Genomic DNA, 22216 nt, shown 5'->3' on the forward strand with positions numbered 1-22216 from the left:
ACTTCTCCTTTCTAACCTTTAGTCCTTCTTAGGTGAGGTTTTGAAGTTTGCTCAAGCTTGGTAGCATTATTTGATTGTTAGCCATCCTTAATACTCACTCAAGGTGAGTTCTCTCACACCGTTGTATTGATGATTGTGTTTGCTAGTTAGCTCGTGTGTGATTATTTGAATTTATTATAAAAGCATGCTATATAAGTATTGTTTTAATTCGTACATGTGCACTGTATGTAACTAATTATGGATATGGGGACACCACCAAAGGATACGGATTTACCGGTGCGGTGGGTAGGTAAGATCACCAACGTAATACTCTTCGTGAGGTGCGGTGATTAGGGCCAAATGATACGGGATCTTCCCGGTGCGGTTCAAACCTACAAGTCCTTCTTGTAATATAGACATTGGTTCGTTCTTTGCCTTTATCATTATAATTGGAAAATGGATTAGGGCTAGTAAATATGAATGATAGTACAATGTTTGTGTTTGAATTCACTAAGCTTCGTGCTTACGTTTTTCCCTTATAACTTTTCAGGTGTTAAGATTAAAGAGGCTAAGGCTTGACATGGAGCATCGGGACATCGCTACTAGTTATTTTGTTGGGACCTTATTATTATTATTACTTCCGCACTTATTTTATATGATTATTAAGTTGATGGATTATGTTATGACTATTTCAGTTGTTTTAATTTAATTTAAGATGGGTTTTAAAAGTTTAAAATTTTTGCAAAAAAAATTGGGTGTCACAAGTTGGTATCAGAGCCACAGTTTGAGGGAACTAGGCATTCTTGTGGATGTTCTAGACTCAAATTTGAGGCTCTATAAGAGTTTATTTTCTTTTTAAAATATTTTTCAAACTTTCTGAAGACTAGTAGTGAAAGATGTCGCGGTGTACCAGTCAGCCAGCCAAGTAAGCCTTATTTCTTATGTTAAATTGTTGACTATGAATTGGATTCTACTAGCCTTAAAATATTAGATTACACACTTAGTTAGTGTTAACATGTGAGAGAGTTGTAAAATTAACGGATAGAGCGAACTGGAAATTTTGAAACTAGACGCGAATGAGAAATTGGAACTTGTGTGGAAGGTAGTAGAAGGGCCCCTACTATTTGAAACATCGGTGCCGGTTTCGAGTCGGGGCAAGGTTGAAAAATTTTCGACAAGCTGAGTGTTTTGTCTTCCTAGAAATATCTAGGCTGAATTGTTTCTAAGATTTTCCTTCTTCTGTGGATACCAATGGCTCCGCCTGCTCGACTTAATCAGCTCCAAATGGAGCAAGTTAGGGATATTGTCGCTGAGGAATTAAATAACGGTTTCAACGAACTAATCCCGGGTGTGACCAACGACATAATCAACCAATTCGGTGCTCTTCTGGATGAGCGCCTCGCGGCTATTCCCGGGGAAGCGTTACTGTCTCTGCCTGTTCAGGATTCGGCATACTACTTCGAGAAGTTCAACAAGTGTAGCTCTCGTCTTTGGAATGGTGAATCCGACCCAGTTGCTACTAAGCCCTGGGTGTCAGATGTTGAGGGCGCCTTCATAAGTGTTGGGTGTCCGGACTAGTACAAAGCAATGATCGCCATGAATCAGCTGTGAAAAAGGGGAAAGACATAGTGGAACACCATCACTGCTCTATTGAACGAAGACGAAGTGAGGGCCATGTCTTGGGCCTAATTTGTGGAGAGGTTTGAGGCATAATATGTGCCTAAGGTGGAGTAGCAGCGGATGCAGCAAGAGTTCATGGCCTTACAGCAGACTACCGAATCTGTTAGTGACCTGAAGGCCAAGTTCTTGGAGATGCTATCTTTTTGGCCCTCGTTTGCTGGGAACGCGGCCTGGTTAGTCAGCCGGTACACGGCCATCCTACGTATCGAGATTCGGGAATTCATTAGCATGCAGGAGTTCTCGACTTTATCTGCGATCATGAATGTAGCGAGCAGGAGGGAAATCGAGTTGCAGACCCAGTCCAAGAGGAAGGCCAATGACACCTCTTCCAAGACTTCCAGAGATGCCCAGAAAACGCAAAAGCAGGGTAGTAAGTCAAGGTATGAGTATAGGACGTCTTCAGGGCGAGAAAAATATGTTGATATGCTACAACTGCAAAAAGCCAGGGCATCATTGGAAGAATTGTAGGGATCCCCCTGCGAGTGCAGTACCTCATATTACTTCTGCAGTTCCCGTCTGCTATCACTGCAACGAGACAGGACACAAGAAGCCTGAATGCCCGAAGTTGAAGACTGGTAAAGGAGACATGGGTACAAATCCTGCAATTGCATCATCCTCTAAGGGAACCACCGTGGTGACACGAGGTCGTGCTCACCAGATGACTGTGGAGGAGCCGGTGATTACAACGACAGTGGCAGACACTTATTTGCTAGATTCCAAGCCCGATGTTGTTATGTTTGATAGCGGTGCTACCCATTCTTTTGTATCTCACACGTTTATTAATCGTTTGGGGCGTAGTATCGGAAAATTGGCTCACCCAATGGTTGTCGATGTTGTCGACAACCGCACTATTTATGTCACTGATGTTTATCGGGGTTACACTCTCGAGTTTTCTGGAGTTTAATTCCCCATTGATCTTATCCCTATTGCGATGCGAGAGCTCTGCGTGATCGTAGGCATGGATTGGCTTGATGCGTTTGATGCGGAAATCCACTGTCATAAGAAGCAAGTTCGTGTTCGAAACCCTAGAGGTGGAGAACTTATTATTCAGGGGGACATTCCCCGCCTGGCTATGGCTTCTTGCTCTTCTGCTATAGCACTGGACGACGTTCCTATCGTTTCCGACTTCAACGATGTCTTTCCGGAGGAACTCCCTGGCTTTCCACCTATTCGGCAAGTGGAGTTTCGCATTGATTTGGTGCCAGGTGCGACTCCGGTAGCGAAATCTCCTTACCGCTTGGCACCACCTAAAATGAAAGAGCTCCAAGATCAACTTCAAGAACTAAGTGATAAAGGGTTCATACGGCTAAGCTGCTCGCCTTGGGGTGCTCCTATTCTCTTTGTGAAGAAGAAAGATGAATCCCAGCGAATGTGTATTGATTATAGGGAGCTAAACAAGCGCACGATAAAGAATAGGTACCCGTTGCCACGTATTGACGATCTTTTCGATCAGCTTCAGGGAGCATCTTGGTTTTCCAAGATTGATTTACGTTCCGGTTACCATCAGATGCGTGTTCGTGAAGAAGACATTGAGAAAACAGCATTCCGTACTCGATATGGGCACTTTTAATTCGTGGTGATGCCTTTTGGGCTCACCAATGCACCCGCAGCGTTCATGGATCTCATGAACCGGGTGTGTAGCCTGATGCTTGACCGTTCGGTCATAGTGTTCATAGATGATATCTTAGTCTATTCTAAGAGCAAAGAGGAGCATCAGCATCACCTTCGGGAGATTCTGGAAACTCTGGCAAGAGAAAGGCTTTATGCTAAATTTTCAAAATGTGAATTTTGGTTGGAAGAAGTTCAGTTCTTGGGGCATGTGGTAAACAAACAAGGTATCAAGGTCGATCAAGCCAAGGTTGATGCGGTTAAACAATGGAAGATTCCGAAAACACCTTCTGAAATTCGCAGTTTCTTGGGTTTAGCCGGTTATTACCGGAGGTTCATTGAAAATTTCTCTAAAATCGACTTACCACTCACCCGATTGACCAAGAAATCAATGAATTTCGTTTGGGGCCCGGAGCAGCAGCTGGCGTTTGATGAGCTAAGGAAACGATTGTGTGATGCTCCGATTTTGGCCTTACCTGATGGGGTTGAGGACATGGTGGTTTACTGTGATGCATCGCTTCAAGGTCTTGGTGCCGTGTTAATGCAACGAGATAGGGTGATAGCCTATGCCTCCCGACAGCTGAAACCCCACGAACGAAACTACCCCACTCATGATTTGGAGCTTGGGGCTGTTGTTTTCGCTCTTAAGATTTGGAGACACTATCTCTATGGAGTGAAGTTTATCATATACACTGACCATAAGAGTCTAAAATATTTGTTCAAGCAGCGGGATTTGAATATGTGGCAGATCCGATGGTTGGATGTGGTAAAAGATTATGATTGTGAAATTCACTACCATCCTGGTAAAGCTAATGTGGTAGCTGATGCTCTCAGTCGTAAACAATCTGCCGAACCGATTCGAGCTAACTGTCTCCGGATCACGATGGTGTCGTCTTTGTTAGATCTAATCCGGGACGCCCAAAAGACGGCAATACTGGAGGAAAACATCAGGCGTGAGAAGATTGGGAAAGAGTTGCCTAAGATGGAACGAGACGGGTGGGGTTTGCTGACTCGCTACGGTAGGGTTTGGGTTCCATATACCGGGGGAAATCGGAAAACCCTAATGGATGAGTCTCATAAGTCAAAATTTTCTATCCATCCTGGTGCTACTAAAATGTATCGGGACCTTCATGAGGCTTACTGGTGGCATGGAATGAAGAATGATGTGGCTCAATTTATGGAAGAATGTATGACCTATCGGAAGGTCAAGGCGGAACACCAAAAACTGCATGGGAAGTTGCAACCATTGGAGATTCCTAAATGGAAATGGGAGCATCTAACCATGGACTTCATTACAAAACTTCCTAGAACTGCCCGAGGATCAGATACGATATGGGTGATTATTGATCGTTTGACTAAGAGTGCTCACTTTCTGGCTATAAAGGAGAGCTCATCGGCGGAGAAATTAGCCGAGATCTTTGTTCGGGAGATTGTCTCATTACATGGGGTGCCTGTTTCTATCGTCTCCGATCGAGACACCCGATTTACCTCTCGGTTCTAGAGGAAGTTTCAAGAGGAATTGGGCACACGATTACATTTTAGTACCGCCTTCCATCCGTAGACAGACGGGCAGAGTGAGCGGACGATTCAGACCTTGGAGGACATGCTTAGGGCGTGTGCGATTGATTTTGGGGGTAGTTGGGATGACCATCTACATCTAGCTGAGTTTTCTTATAACAACAGCTATAACTCGAGCATTAAAATGCCTCCGTATGAAGCGTTGTACGGGAGGAAGTGCAGGACGCCCGTTTGTTGGGGCGAGGTTGGGCAGAGGGTACTTGGGAGTACCGATATCGTGCTACAGACTACGGAGAAAATCCAAGTGATTCGGGATTATTTGGTCACAGCGAGTAGTCGTCAGAAAAGTTATGCCGACAAAAGACGCTCCAATCTTGAGTTCCAGGTGGGAGATTATGTGTTGCTTAAAGTTTCCCCCTGGAAAGGTGTGATTCGATTTCGGAAGCGGGGAAAGCTCGGACCCCGATTCATTGGACCCTACAAGGTCATAGCTCGTGTGGGGAAGGTGGCTTACCGTTTAGAGCTTCCTAACGAGCTTAGTCTAATTCATAATACGTTCCACGTGTCTCAGTTACGAAAATGCGTTGTTGATGAGACCGCTGTGATACCACTGGAGGACATACAAATTGACGAGCGTCTCAATTTTGTTGAGAAACCAATCGCTATTTTAGAACGAAAGACGAAAGCCCTCCGCAACAAGACTATAAACCTGGTTAAGGTGCAGTGGCAACATAGGAAGGGTTCAGAATGGACTTGGGAACCGGAATGCGAGATGCGGGCTCATTATCCGGATCTGTTTCTAGGTGTTGACTTCGAGGACGAAGTCCGTTCTTAGTGGGGGAGAGTTGTAACGCCCCGGGTTTTCTCGGTACGTTTGGTTATTTTAATTTAATTATCCTTGTAACCTTGGGTTAATTTATTTAACCAATGTCTGATTTCTTATGTTATTGGACTCTTTTGATCATCTTGTAAACTCCTTTTATTGAAGTCCATGGGCTATGGGCCTATTTGCAAAGTCCATCTAGTTAATAGTACTTAATGTGTAAATTGAATCATTTGGAACACACACAAGGAAAACACTCTAAACCCTCCCTTTCTCTCAAAAATCGTCCCTCTCTCTCTCTCTCTCTTTGGGATCAAGAGCAGCCAAGGGGCTGTTTGGAGCTTAATTCTTGTTCATTTCCAGCCTTGATTCGTATTGGTATGAACCTCCTTATCCTTTCTTACGACTTGATTCATAACCTTGTTCTAGTTTTATGATTTCATCTTCACCTCTTCTCCTTCTTATTTTATTGTAATTGTATTTTATACATCATCTCAAGATCCTATCTTCACCCCATATATGGTGGATGATGGATCTAGGGGATTACATGTGGCAAAAGATCATGGAAACCCTAAAAGGGAGAATGATGATTTTATGTGCTTATGTTTATTTTCATGTTGATTATTATTACATCCTTGTGGCTAAATGAAATCCTAATGATCCCTAACCCTTTTTAGTACCACCATTATCATGGGGACTGAATTGGGATGATGAACACATCTTAAAATGTGTTTCAAAAGGAGAAGGATGGATAAGCCAAAAAGGAATCACGGGTGGCTACGATTCTGTTTTCCATCAGATCTGTAGTTATTTTGTAAAAATTATATCTGGAGCTCTAGAACTCAAACGGACCCCAAACCAGTTCCAAACGTTCACAAATTGAGTTTGCTAACTTTCTTAAGAATGCCAACCTCACTGATAAGGGCTTTATCTATGTGAAAGAATGGCATCTTTGCTGTTAGGTCTGATCCGAGTCTGTTCTGATATGTCATTTTGTTTTCATCATTTCTAAGGGTTGAAAAAGGTTCTAGAGTGATTCCAAGTTTCTATATGTTCCTTATATTATTAATTTAAGATCTGGAGAATATGGGGTGTTGTTTCCAATTATAAATTGGTTAGAATGGATCCACACTCCAGGTCAGTGGGCAGTCACCAGCTTTTGCTAGTGCTGTGATTGTCCACAATGTGAATTTTATATCTGGAGTTTGAGAGATTCTTTTCATTCAATTCCAACTCTGAGACTTTCACTTTTATGTCCTTTACTTCTCTTAATTTTATTTTGGACGAATTCTACTCACAAGTTGGGTAGAATTGGCCAACATCACTTGACTGTATTGTTGGAGACAGAAGTGATACACCATTTTGTAAAATTCATATTTAATTCATCTTTTGGATTTATAATGAGTTCTTTATAGTTGTTGAATCCAGAGAAATCATAGTTTCCTATAAAATTTAGTTAAAGCTATGTTTCTGTTTTAGATTTTGGAGTAAATCCGTTTTGAACAGAAGGTCTGTTTCAGAGACCTTGTTGTGATTACTCTTTTCTCAACTCATAGCTTCATTACTTCTCCTTTCTAACCTTTAGTCCTTCTTAGGTGAGGTTTTGAAGTTTGCTCAAGCTTGGTAGCATTATTTGATTGTTAGCCATCCTTAATACTCACTCAAGGTGAGTTCTCTCACACCGTTGTATTGATGATTGTGTTTGCTAGTTAGCTCGTGTGTGATTATTTGAATTTATTATAAAAGCATGCTATATAAGTATTGTTTTAATTCGTACATGTGCACTGTATGTAACTAATTATGGATATGGGGACACCACCAAAGGATACGGATTTACCGGTGCGGTGGGTAGGTAAGATCACCAACGTAATACTCTTCGTGAGGTGCGGTGATTAGGGCCAAATGATACGGGATCTTCCCGGTGCGGTTCAAACCTACAAGTCCTTCTTGTAATATAGACATTGGTTCGTTCTTTGCCTTTATCATTATAATTGGAAAATGGATTAGGGCTAGTAAATATGAATGATAGTACAATGTTTGTGTTTGAATTCACTAAGCTTCGTGCTTACGTTTTTCCCTTATAACTTTTCAGGTGTTAAGATTAAAGAGGCTAAGGCTTGACATGGAGCATCGGGACATCGCTACTAGTTATTTTGTTGGGACCTTATTATTATTATTACTTCCGCACTTATTTTATATGATTATTAAGTTGATGGATTATGTTATGACTATTTCAGTTGTTTTAATTTAATTTAAGATGGGTTTTAAAAGTTTAAAATTTTTGCAAAAAAAATTGGGTGTCACAAGTTGGTATCAGAGCCACAGTTTGAGGGAACTAGGCATTCTTGTGGATGTTCTAGACTCAAATTTGAGGCTCTATAAGAGTTTATTTTCTTTTTAAAATATTTTTCAAACTTTCTGAAGACTAGTAGTGAAAGATGTCGCGGTGTACCAGTCAGCCAGCCAAGTAAGCCTTATTTCTTATGTTAAATTGTTGACTATGAATTGGATTCTACTAGCCTTAAAATATTAGATTACACACTTAGTTAGTGTTAACATGTGAGAGAGTTGTAAAATTAACGGATAGAGCGAACTGGAAATTTTGAAACTAGACGCGAATGAGAAATTGGAACTTGTGTGGAAGGTAGTAGAAGGGCCCCTACTATTTGAAACATCGGTGCCGGTTTCGAGTCGGGGCAAGGTTGAAAAATTTTCGACAAGCTGAGTGTTTTGTCTTCCTAGAAATATCTAGGCTGAATTGTTTCTAAGATTTTCCTTCTTCTGTGGATACCAATGGCTCCGCCTGCTCGACTTAATCAGCTCCAAATGGAGCAAGTTAGGGATATTGTCGCTGAGGAATTAAATAACGGTTTCAACGAACTAATCCCGGGTGTGACCAACGACATAATCAACCAATTCGGTGCTCTTCTGGATGAGCGCCTCGCGGCTATTCCCGGGGAAGCGTTACTGTCTCTGCCTGTTCAGGATTCGGCATACTACTTCGAGAAGTTCAACAAGTGTAGCTCTCGTCTTTGGAATGGTGAATCCGACCCAGTTGCTACTAAGCCCTGGGTGTCAGATGTTGAGGGCGCCTTCATAAGTGTTGGGTGTCCGGACTAGTACAAAGCAATGATCGCCATGAATCAGCTGTGAAAAAGGGGAAAGACATAGTGGAACACCATCACTGCTCTATTGAACGAAGACGAAGTGAGGGCCATGTCTTGGGCCTAATTTGTGGAGAGGTTTGAGGCATAATATGTGCCTAAGGTGGAGTAGCAGCGGATGCAGCAAGAGTTCATGGCCTTACAGCAGACTACCGAATCTGTTAGTGACCTGAAGGCCAAGTTCTTGGAGATGCTATCTTTTTGCCCCTCGTTTGCTGGGAACGCGGCCTGGTTAGTCAGCCGGTACACGGCCATCCTACGTATCGAGATTCGGGAATTCATTAGCATGCAGGAGTTCTCGACTTTATCTGCGATCATGAATGTAGCGAGCAGGAGGGAAATCGAGTTGCAGACCCAGTCCAAGAGGAAGGCCAATGACACCTCTTCCAAGACTTCCAGAGATGCCCAGAAAACGCAAAAGCAGGGTAGTAAGTCAAGGTATGAGTATAGGACGTCTTCAGGGCGAGAAAAATATGTTGATATGCTACAACTGCAAAAAGCCAGGGCATCATTGGAAGAATTGTAGGGATCCCCCTGCGAGTGCAGTACCTCATATTACTTCTGCAGTTCCCGTCTGCTATCACTGCAACGAGACGGGACACAAGAAGCCTGAATGCCCGAAGTTGAAGACTGGTAAAGGAGACATGGGTACAAATCCTGCAATTGCATCATCCTCTAAGGGAACCACCGTGGTGACACGAGGTCGTGCTCACCAGATGACTGTGGAGGAGCCGGTGATTACAACGACAGTGGCAGACACTTATTTGCTAGATTCCAAGCCCGATGTTGTTATGTTTGATAGCGGTGCTACCCATTCTTTTGTATCTCACACGTTTATTAATCGTTTGGGGCGTAGTATCGGAAAATTGGCTCACCCAATGGTTGTCGATGTTGTCGACAACCGCACTATTTATGTCACTGATGTTTATCGGGGTTACACTCTCGAGTTTTCTGGAGTTTAATTCCCCATTGATCTTATCCCTATTGCGATGCGAGAGCTCTGCGTGATCGTAGGCATGGATTGGCTTGATGCGTTTGATGCGGAAATCCACTGTCGTAAGAAGCAAGTTCGTGTTCGAAACCCTAGAGGTGGAGAACTTATTATTCAGGGGGACATTCCCCGCCTGGCTATGGCTTCTTGCTCTTCTGCTATAGCACTGGACGACGTTCCTATCGTTTCCGACTTCAACGATGTCTTTCCGGAGGAACTCCCTGGCTTTCCACCTATTCGGCAAGTGGAGTTTCGCATTGATTTGGTGCCAGGTGCGACTCCGGTAGCGAAATCTCCTTACCGCTTGGCACCACCTAAAATGAAAGAGCTCCAAGATCAACTTCAAGAACTAAGTGATAAAGGGTTCATACGGCTAAGCTGCTCGCCTTGGGGTGCTCCTATTCTCTTTGTGAAGAAGAAAGATGAATCCCAGCGAATGTGTATTGATTATAGGGAGCTAAACAAGCGCACGATAAAGAATAGGTACCCGTTGCCACGTATTGACGATCTTTTCGATCAGCTTCAGGGAGCATCTTGGTTTTCCAAGATTGATTTACGTTCCGGTTACCATCAGATGCGTGTTCGTGAAGAAGACATTGAGAAAACAGCATTCCGTACTCGATATGGGCACTTTTAATTCGTGGTGATGCCTTTTGGGCTCACCAATGCACCCGCAGCGTTCATGGATCTCATGAACCGGGTGTGTAGCCTGATGCTTGACCGTTCGGTCATAGTGTTCATAGATGATATCTTAGTCTATTCTAAGAGCAAAGAGGAGCATCAGCATCACCTTCGGGAGATTCTGGAAACTCTGGCAAGAGAAAGGCTTTATGCTAAATTTTCAAAATGTGAATTTTGGTTGGAAGAAGTTCAGTTCTTGGGGCATGTGGTAAACAAACAAGGTATCAAGGTCGATCAAGCCAAGGTTGATGCGGTTAAACAATGGAAGATTCCGAAAACACCTTCTGAAATTCGCAGTTTCTTGGGTTTAGCCGGTTATTACCGGAGGTTCATTGAAAATTTCTCTAAAATCGACTTACCACTCACCCGATTGACCAAGAAATCAATGAATTTCGTTTGGGGCCCGGAGCAGCAGCTGGCGTTTGATGAGCTAAGGAAACGATTGTGTGATGCTCCGATTTTGGCCTTACCTGATGGGGTTGAGGACATGGTGGTTTACTGTGATGCATCGCTTCAAGGTCTTGGTGCCGTGTTAATGCAACGAGATAGGGTGATAGCCTATGCCTCCCGACAGCTGAAACCCCACGAACGAAACTACCCCACTCATGATTTGGAGCTTGGGGCTGTTGTTTTCGCTCTTAAGATTTGGAGACACTATCTCTATGGAGTGAAGTTTATCATATACACTGACCATAAGAGTCTAAAATATTTGTTCAAGCAGCGGGATTTGAATATGTGGCAGATCCGATGGTTGGATGTGGTAAAAGATTATGATTGTGAAATTCACTACCATCCTGGTAAAGCTAATGTGGTAGCTGATGCTCTCAGTCGTAAACAATCTGCCGAACCGATTCGAGCTAACTGTCTCCGGATCACGATGGTGTCGTCTTTGTTAGATCTAATCCGGGACGCCCAAAAGACGGCAATACTGGAGGAAAACATCAGGCGTGAGAAGATTGGGAAAGAGTTGCCTAAGATGGAACGAGACGGGTGGGGTTTGCTGACTCGCTACGGTAGGGTTTGGGTTCCATATACCGGGGGAAATCGGAAAACCCTAATGGATGAGTCTCATAAGTCAAAATTTTCTATCCATCCTGGTGCTACTAAAATGTATCGGGACCTTCATGAGGCTTACTGGTGGCATGGAATGAAGAATGATGTGGCTCAATTTATGGAAGAATGTATGACCTATCGGAAGGTCAAGGCGGAACACCAAAAACTGCATGGGAAGTTGCAACCATTGGAGATTCCTAAATGGAAATGGGAGCATCTAACCATGGACTTCATTACAAAACTTCCTAGAACTGCCCGAGGATCAGATACGATATGGGTGATTATTGATCGTTTGACTAAGAGTGCTCACTTTCTGGCTATAAAGGAGAGCTCATCGGCGGAGAAATTAGCCGAGATCTTTGTTCGGGAGATTGTCTCATTACATGGGGTGCCTGTTTCTATCGTCTCCGATCGAGACACCCGATTTACCTCTCGGTTCTAGAGGAAGTTTCAAGAGGAATTGGGCACACGATTACATTTTAGTACCGCCTTCCATCCGTAGACAGACGGGCAGAGTGAGCGGACGATTCAGACCTTGGAGGACATGCTTAGGGCGTGTGCGATTGATTTTGGGGGTAGTTGGGATGACCATCTACATCTAGCTGAGTTTTCTTATAACAACAGCTATAACTCGAGCATTAAAATGCCTCCGTATGAAGCCTTGTACGGGAGGAAGTGCAGGACGCCCGTTTGTTGGGGCGAGGTTGGGCAGAGGGTACTTGGGAGTACCGATATCGTGCTACAGACTACGGAGAAAATCCAAGTGATTCGGGATTATTTGGTCACAGCGAGTAGTCGTCAGAAAAGTTATGCCGACAAAAGACGCTCCAATCTTGAGTTCCAGGTGGGAGATTATGTGTTGCTTAAAGTTTCCCCCTGGAAAGGTGTGATTCGATTTCGGAAGCGGGGAAAGCTCGGACCCCGATTCATTGGACCCTACAAGGTCATAGCTCGTGTGGGGAAGGTGGCTTACCGTTTAGAGCTTCCTAACGAGCTTAGTCTAATTCATAATACGTTCCACGTGTCTCAGTTATGAAAATGCGTTGTTGATGAGACCGCTGTGATACCACTGGAGGACATACAAATTGACGAGCGTCTCAATTATGTTGAGAAACCAATCGCTATTTTAGAACGAAAGACGAAAGCCCTCCGCAACAAGACTATAAACCTGGTTAAGGTGCAGTGGCAACATAGGAAGGGTTCAGAATGGACTTGGGAACCGGAATGCGAGATGCGGGCTCATTATCCGGATTTGTTTCTAGGTGTTGACTTCGAGGACGAAGTCCGTTCTTAGTGGGGGAGAGTTGTAACGCCCCGGGTTTTCTCGGTACGTTTGGTTATTTTAATTTAATTATCCTTGTAACCTTGGGTTAATTTATTTAACCAATGTCTGATTTCTTATGTTATTGGACTCTTTTGATCATCTTGTAAACTCCTTTTATTGAAGTCCATGGGCTATGGGCCTATTTGCAAAGTCCATCTAGTTAATAGTACTTAATGTGTAAATTGAATCATTTGGAACACACACAAGGAAAACACTCTAAACCCTCCCTTTCTCTCAAAAATCGTCCCTCTCTCTCTCTCTCTTTGGGATCAAGAGCAGCCAAGGGGCTGTTTGGAGCTTAATTCTTGTTCATTTCCAGCCTTGATTCGTATTGGTATGAACCTCCTTATCCTTTCTTACGACTTGATTCATAACCTTGTTCTAGTTTTATGATTTCATCTTCACCTCTTCTCCTTCTTATTTTATTGTAATTGTATTTTATACATCATCTCAAGATCCTATCTTCACCCCATATATGGTGGATGATGGATCTAGGGGATTACATGTGGCAAAAGATCATGGAAACCCTAAAAGGGAGAATGATGATTTTATGTGCTTATGTTTATTTTCATGTTGATTATTATTACATCCTTGTGGCTAAATGAAATCCTAATGATCCCTAACCCTTTTTAGTACCACCATTATCATGGGGACTGAATTGGGATGATGAACACATCTTAAAATGTGTTTCAAAAGGAGAAGGATGGATAAGCCAAAAAGGAATCACGGGTGGCTACGATTCTGTTTTCCATCAGATCTATAGTCATTTTGTAAAAATCATATCTGGAGCTCTAGAACTCAAACGGACCCCAAACCAGTTCCAAACGTTCACAAATTGAGTTTGCTAACTTTCTTAAGAATGCCAACCTCACTGATAAGGGCTTTATCTATGTGAAAGAATGGCATCTTTGCTGTTAGGTCTGATCCGAGTCTGTTCTGATATGTCATTTTGTTTTCATCATTTCTAAGGGTTGAAAAAGGTTCTAGAGTGATTCCAAGTTTCTATATGTTCCTTATATTATTAATTTAAGATCTGGAGAATATGGGGTGTTGTTTCCAATTATAAATTGGTTAGAATGGATCCACACTCCAGGTCAGTGGGCAGTCACCAGCTTTTGCTAGTGCTGTGATTGTCCACAATGTGAATTTTATATCTGGAGTTTGAGAGATTCTTTTCATTCAATTCCAACTCTGAGACTTTCACTTTTATGTCCTTTACTTCTCTTAATTTTATTTTGGACGAATTCTACTCACAAGTTGGGTAGAATTGGCCAACATCACTTGACTGTATTGTTGGAGACAGAAGTGATACACCATTTTGTAAAATTCATATTTAATTCATCTTTTGGATTTATAATGAGTTCTTTATAGTTGTTGAATCCAGAGAAATCATAGTTTCCTATAAAATTTAGTTAAAGCTATGTTTCTGTTTTAGATTTTGGAGTAAATCCGTTTTGAACAGAAGGTCTGTTTCAGAGACCTTGCTGTGATTACTCTTTTCTCAACTCATAGCTTCATTACTTCTCCTTTCTAACCTTTAGTCCTTCTTAGGTGAGGTTTTGAAGTTTGCTCAAGCTTGGTAGCATTATTTGATTGTTAGCCATCCTTAATACTCACTCAAGGTGAGTTCTCTCACACCGTTGTATTGATGATTGTGTTTGCTAGTTAGCTCGTGTGTGATTATTTGAATTTATTATAAAAGCATGCTATATAAGTATTGTTTTAATTCGTACATGTGCACTGTATGTAACTAATTATGGATATGGGGACACCACCAAAGGATACGGATTTACCGGTGCGGTGGGTAGGTAAGATCACCAACGTAATACTCTTCGTGAGGTGCGGTGATTAGGGCCAAATGATACGGGATCTTCCCGGTGCGGTTCAAACCTACAAGTCCTTCTTGTAATATAGACATTGGTTCGTTCTTTGCCTTTATCATTATAATTGGAAAATGGATTAGGGCTAGTAAATATGAATGATAGTACAATGTTTGTGTTTGAATTCACTAAGCTTCGTGCTTACGTTTTTCCCTTATAACTTTTCAGGTGTTAAGATTAAAGAGGCTAAGGCTTGACATGGAGCATCGGGACATCGCTACTAGTTATTTTGTTGGGACCTTATTATTATTATTACTTCCGCACTTATTTTATATGATTATTAAGTTGATGGATTATGTTATGACTATTTCAGTTGTTTTAATTTAATTTAAGATGGGTTTTAAAAGTTTAAAATTTTTGCAAAAAAAATTGGGTGTCACAAGTTGGTATCAGAGCCACAGTTTGAGGGAACTAGGCATTCTTGTGGATGTTCTAGACTCAAATTTGAGGCTCTATAAGAGTTTATTTTCTTTTTAAAATATTTTTCAAACTTTCTGAAGACTAGTAGTGAAAGATGTCGCGGTGTACCAGTCAGCCAGCCAAGTAAGCCTTATTTCTTATGTTAAATTGTTGACTATGAATTGGATTCTACTAGCCTTAAAATATTAGATTACACACTTAGTTAGTGTTAACATGTGAGAGAGTTGTAAAATTAACGGATAGAGCGAACTGGAAATTTTGAAACTAGACGCGAATGAGAAATTGGAACTTGTGTGGAAGGTAGTAGAAGGGCCCCTACTATTTGAAACATCGGTGCCGGTTTCGAGTCGGGGCAAGGTTGAAAAATTTTCGACAAGCTGAGTGTTTTGTCTTCCTAGAAATATCTAGGCTGAATTGTTTCTAAGATTTTCCTTCTTCTGTGGATACCAATGGCTCCGCCTGCTCGACTTAATCAGCTCCAAATGGAGCAAGTTAGGGATATTGTCGCTGAGGAATTAAATAACGGTTTCAACGAACTAATCCCGGGTGTGACCAACGACATAATCAACCAATTCGGTGCTCTTCTGGATGAGCGCCTCGCGGCTATTCCCGGGGAAGCGTTACTGTCTCTGCCTGTTCAGGATTCGGCATACTACTTCGAGAAGTTCAACAAGTGTAGCTCTCGTCTTTGGAATGGTGAATCCGACCCAGTTGCTACTAAGCCCTGGGTGTCAGATGTTGAGGGCGCCTTCATAAGTGTTGGGTGTCCGGACTAGTACAAAGCAATGATCGCCATGAATCAGCTGTGAAAAAGGGGAAAGACATAGTGGAACACCATCACTGCTCTATTGAACGAAGACGAAGTGAGGGCCATGTCTTGGGCCTAATTTGTGGAGAGGTTTGAGGCATAATATGTGCCTAAGGTGGAGTAGCAGCGGATGCAGCAAGAGTTCATGGCCTTACAGCAGACTACCGAATCTGTTAGTGACCTGAAGGCCAAGTTCTTGGAGATGCTATCTTTTTGCCCCTCGTTTGCTGGGAACGCGGCCTGGTTAGTCAGCCGGTACACGGCCATCCTACGTATCGAGATTCGGGAATTCATTAGCATGCAGGAGTTCTCGACTTTATCTGCGATCATGAATGTAGCGAGCAGGAGGGAAATCGAGTTGCAGACCCAGTCCAAGAGGAAGGCCAATGACACCTCTTCCAAGACTTCCAGAGATGCCCAGAAAACGCAAAAGCAGGGTAGTAAGTCAAGGTATGAGTATAGGACGTCTTCAGGGCGAGAAAAATATGTTGATATGCTACAACTGCAAAAAGCCAGGGCATCATTGGAAGAATTGTAGGGATCCCCCTGCGAGTGCAGTACCTCATATTACTTCTGCAGTTCCCGTCTGCTATCACTGCAACGAGACGGGACACAAGAAGCCTGAATGCCCGAAGTTGAAGACTGGTAAAGGAGACAGGGGTACAAATCCTGCAATTGCATCATCCTCTAAGGGAACCACCGTGGTGACACGAGGTCGTGCTCACCAGATGACTGTGGAGGAGCCGGTGATTACAACGACAGTGGCAGACACTTATTTGCTAGATTCCAAGCCCGATGTTGTTATGTTTGATAGCGGTGCTACCCATTCTTTTGTATCTCACACGTTTATTAATCGTTTGGGGCGTAGTATCGGAAAATTGGCTCACCCAATGGTTGTCGATGTTGTCGACAACCGCACTATTTATGTCACTGATGTTTATCGGGGTTACACTCTCGAGTTTTCTGGAGTTTAATTCCCCATTGATCTTATCCCTATTGCGATGCGAGAGCTCTGCGTGATCGTAGGCATGGATTGGCTTGATGCGTTTGATGCGGAAATCTTATATAAAAGTAATAAATTAGGTATCTATTAATTACATAAATATATAAAAATCCATTATTACAAAATATATATATATATATATATATATATATATATATATATATATATATATATATATATATATATATATATATATATATATAGAAACACATACTTTACAACAAAAAAAAATATACTAACATCTATTCTCTTATAAATATATTTTGTAAAACATATTTATATGCACCCAAATAAGTGTTCGTATACAATTCTTTTGTAAAAACATATTTTTAAATTTTTTATAAGCACATATTTTATAGTAAACACATTTATATATAAAATTTATACAGCACGTATTTTATAAAAATATATTCAAACACTTTTTATAAACAAATGTATACAAACATGTTTTTATTAAAAAAAATATATACAAACACGTTTTTTGATAAAAAAAAAATATTATTTGAGAAGTAATTTATCGACAATTAAATTATCTTTCTAAATGTATACTCTAAATAATGGTTATATAAGAATTAATACCATAAAATAATGAGAAATTAAATATCCTCCTACCTTTTAATCCTACCAATCCTCCTACCCATTTAAATGATGACATGTGTTATATTAGTATCCTAAAATATCATTCAATCTCATTAAATAAGCATTAAATATTATATATGTCATCATTTCATTGGGTAGGAGGATATGTAGGAACAAAAAGTAGGAAGATATTTAATTTCTCTAAAATAATAACTCATATTCAAAGTTCAAAAGGAAAGGAAATTTAATCACAGATAAAAAAATGTGCGACTTTAATTTAAAAAACAAGATTTATGGTGTTTGTATACATTTTTTTTTATAAAAACAGATATGTATATATTTATGTACTTAGAAAATACCTAGTTTTATAAATAGGTATTTCGTAAATAAAAAAGTTTTTATATAGAAAATATAAGATTTTTTTATGTGAAAATATGTTCTTTTTGTATAAATATGATTTTGTAAAGAAAAAAAATATTCAAAATTTTTTTACAAAAAAAATGTTGTTAAAAAACTAAAGATAGGATGAATTCATAACAAAATTCTAAAATTTATGTTAAAAGGGTAAATTTTGGACCAAATTTATAATAAAACTTAAGTTCTAGGCCAAAAACGTAAATTTTGGAACAAATTTGTAATAAAATTTTAAATCTGGGCCAAAAGTGTATTTGAAAGTCGGATGACCTGTTGACTGGGTAAAAGTTTTAAATTGAATACAATTACCGGTTTTGGAGACTTGATTGAATAAAAAAATATAAGGACTAAATCGATTATAAGGCCAAAATATAAGAACTTTTTTGTAGTTTTCCCTTCATAATAACTTAAACATAATGTTTTTACGTTATCATATTATTTACTATTTTTATTTGAACTTACTTCTCTCTCTCTCTCTCTCTCTCTCTCTCTCTCTCTCTCTCTCTATATATATATATATATATATATATATATATATATATATATATATATATATATATATATATATACTATCTTATAAAAGAAATCTCACTATTTTTATAAATAAATTTAATATTATAATAATATTTTTTTAAGACGTTCAAATCTCTAACCTTAAAGTACAACTAACCATCAATAAAATAATAATATAATCCTAAAAATCCGACTCTTTAAACTAAAAGTACAATTTTCCTATGCATATACCTAGTCTTTGCATACATTGAGCTCCGTTTTCTGCGAGATTCAAATTTGAAATCCCAAACTTTTAGGCCCCTGTATTGGTTTCTATCCCGTATATCTCCCTTCCTCCTCTCTGCTTCATCTATTTTGTGGTAAACTCTACTACTCCCCATACCAGAGGAATAATAGCCGTAAAACACAAAGATTGCTAGAATCAAGAGTCCTCAACCACACCGTTAACCTCTTTCACACATAAATCTCCAATCTTGCATCTTTTTTATAATTTTCCAGGCAGCAATCTCAAATATCTCTCTTCTCTTCTACTATTTCCTCCCAATTCAAATATTTTGACTTTTACTGAAAATGTTAGTTGATTCTATTTTAAAGGAAGGTTTCGTTTTTTTTTTTTTCTTGAATCCATGACGACAATCTCTATGAAGGTGGAAAGATGCACGAGGTAAAGTTTTCTTAGGTGGAGATATTACAGTAATAGGTAAATCTATCCCCTCTACTTTATCTCTTTTCCACCAGGTTCAAAGATTCTATAAATCCCCTAATCCTTCAAAACCCTCTTGTAATTATCTACTCACTGAAGGTTCTCTAAATCTCTCATCACGACTGGAAGAAACCACCCTGCTCTTCCTTCCTTTGTTCATCACCACAAACAACCACACTATACCACCAAACAATGACCACTACACCCCTGGTTTTTTTCCTATGCTCACCAACCTCCACCCCCGATTTTTTTTCTGCTACAATCGAATGAGCGAAAGATGTATTCCATTTTATCCTAGCAAAATAAAATCTCAGTCAATTCATCATTTTGTTTGAAAAATGTTTCTTCTCTTTTGTTGATTTTTATATTCTCTTTGTAGAAGATGATACGGATCTGGTCATCTGGAATAAATTTAGTTCAAAATTCAGAAGATGAAGCACATCAGGTTCTTTTCCCTTATATATCTATTTTTTTGGTTTTGATAGGTTTCGTTTTGATGTAGATCTAATCTGAGTTCATGTGTGTTTTTTGAAGTTGCTTGTATGGGCTCATGAACTCGTAGATAAGCACATGAAAGTTTATCTCTTTATCTGTTTTGTGAAGAATATTAGAGAAGTTAGAAGAGATTTTGAAAGAAGTTCAACATTTAAGTGTGAATTGAGGAATTCTTCATACGACACTAAAAAAACAGACTCTGAAATCATCTTTTCACTCTGTTAGGTTTGTAAACCTAATTTTAAACCTAACCCTAATCTTAATTGTATTAGTTTCTCAAATTATCAATTTTGACCAAACCTCAAGTGTTAGATTCAATTTCTTTGTATTTTGAGATTAATCAGATATTTATGGGTTTTTGATGTTTTATTCAGGTGTTTTTGAGGAAATGATCATCAAGAAGTAACTTTTCTTCCTTCTTCTTTCTTTAGGTTATGACCTCTAATTTTAATAACAAAATGATTGTTGGTAAGACTTTGATTATGGTGTAGACGGTTCAATTATGCATATATATATATATATATATATATATATATATATATATATACACACACACACACACGTCAGAATGAAGAAATGATGTGCTCTACTCATGATGTTTCTTCCTTGTACATATTACCACATAACAATATGTTGACAGGTGGAGTAAGGCTTAGATGTTGCATTTGATTTCTTTTACAATTCTACAGAGAAACAAAATGGCCTAGATCCAAGCAGCACTCCAATGGCCTGTCATGGTAAGTTGATAACTTGTAGTTGTAATTCCATTTGAACTCTATTATTCATCTTTTTAGTCAACATAATTCATACTTAAATAGATTGTATTTCTGGGTTTCCTGGCTTAGTTGTTGATTCATGAAGTTTTATATTTCTAAAAATCATTTGATTCTTTTCTTGTACACAATAGGTTTTAGTTTATGTTTTGTGCATATAAAACCCAATGACCAGATGTAATTCAAATGACACGATGTAATTTCCATCAACGTGGTGTGATATGTATCCAATTAAGAAGACAAATACCAGTAATAATGTCTTTTTTGTTTTATGGGGCTAAAATTTAATTTTCATAATCAGTCTTTTTATGATTTACCAATTATATTCTTTACCCTACAGTTGTGTGATTTTTTGTTATCTTAATGCACTAATCAAACACATATTTGTGGGGTTTTGTCATAACACATGTGATCAAAAGGTTGATGTCCAGTCTTGTTGCTGCCCCGAGAAGAAGAAAGAGGGTGGTTTGGCATTAGGTGGAAATTAAGTAAGTGAATCTAGATGAGGACCTGAGAGATTCAGGTCAAATCTTTTTCTTGGACAATCCCAAATGAAGCATCAATCAATTATGTAGTTTTTACTTATCCAAAATCAGTTACTCCAAGCAGGCTAAAACTAGCACGATGGATAAAGGTATTTATGTCTTTCGTTCTTCTAATAAATATAAAATATCACAATTATGTATTTATTTAGGTATTGTAAACATGTTATACCATTTTTTTAAATATAGATTTCCTTCAGCTCAATAATGGATGAAAGTTATATATATATTTTTTAAACTTTGGATTTGGTATTGTGTTTTGGAGCTGATTTTGTTTCATGATTGAATGAGTTTTGAACAGATGAAATATCTAGAATTTCTTTTCTTGCAACATAAACAAGTTTCTAATTAGAGTAGCAGGTCAATTTTGGTTTTCATTTGTGTAAAGGAACTTGTGATTTTGATTTTTTGAGAATTAGATCGAGACTTTGGCCTTATGTGCAGCCCTTTATCCAATATTATCTCAAACCCCTCTATTATAAATCTATTTTCATTATGTAGATTAAGTTTTTTTTTTTTTCAGTTAATTATTTTAGGAGTAAATGGTGTTTTTGAATGATAAGAAAGTTACATAACACTTGCGGCAATCCAAAGACAAATTAAATAAATCTAGGCGACAAAAATCGAGTAATTTGAAGACACTAGCCATATTGTACAAGATATTATCATTTTGTATGGTAATTATAAAAAGAGTAAATTAGTCCTTATGGTTTGGGGTAATTTGTATGCTTAGTCCCTAATTTATTTTTTTAACTCGAAAGGTCCTTATTATTTGTTTTTGTTATGTATTTGGTTCCTACTGTTTGTTTTTATTACACATTTGGTCCCTGTCTTACGTAAAAATACTATTTTTTAAATAGGGAAAAATGGTGGGGTATGTAAGATAAGGTGGGAGGGTGAGGTTGAGGGTGTGTTTATTTGAATAAATTAAAAAATTAAGGGCAAAATAATCTTTTTAGGTAAGACATAGATAAAACGCATAACAAAAACAAACAGCATGGACCTTTCGAGTTAAAAAATATATAAATTAGCGACCAAACATACAAATTACCTAAACCATAATGACCATTTGTGTAATTTACTCAGTGGCGAGTTTATGCATGGCTAAGGTGGGTCACATGACCCACCTAATTTTATAAATAATAATAGAAATTCAATACCAAGACATTGAGGAACTACCTAAAGGTTTTCTAAGGACCTACCTTATAAAGAAAAAGAAAGGGATTTTGGGTTGGTAAAAAAAACTCAATTGTTGAAACAGAGGT

The 22216-nt window shown here is 39.2% G+C and overlaps 3 protein-coding genes across 3 annotated transcripts; all 3 read left to right on the forward strand.

Moving 5' to 3' along the window:
* The first annotated feature begins 2074 nt into the window (after positions 1–2074).
* LOC128127573 (uncharacterized) lies at positions 2075–2563 on the forward strand. Its single transcript, XM_052766170.1, has one exon. It carries the CDS (start codon positions 2075–2077, stop codon positions 2561–2563), a length of 489 nt encoding a protein of 162 aa, XP_052622130.1.
* A 6682-nt stretch (positions 2564–9245) lies between these two features.
* LOC128127574 (uncharacterized) lies at positions 9246–9734 on the forward strand. The gene has a single exon (XM_052766171.1). It carries the CDS (start codon positions 9246–9248, stop codon positions 9732–9734), a length of 489 nt encoding a protein of 162 aa, XP_052622131.1.
* A 6680-nt stretch (positions 9735–16414) lies between these two features.
* Positions 16415–16903, forward strand: LOC128127575 (uncharacterized). The gene has a single exon (XM_052766172.1). It carries the CDS (start codon positions 16415–16417, stop codon positions 16901–16903), a length of 489 nt encoding a protein of 162 aa, XP_052622132.1.
* The last annotated feature ends 5313 nt before the right edge of the window (positions 16904–22216 follow it).

The sequence above is a fragment of the Lactuca sativa genome, chromosome 1 (genome assembly GCF_002870075.4).
Source record: "Lactuca sativa cultivar Salinas chromosome 1, Lsat_Salinas_v11, whole genome shotgun sequence".
NCBI lineage: Eukaryota > Viridiplantae > Streptophyta > Magnoliopsida > Asterales > Asteraceae > Lactuca > Lactuca sativa.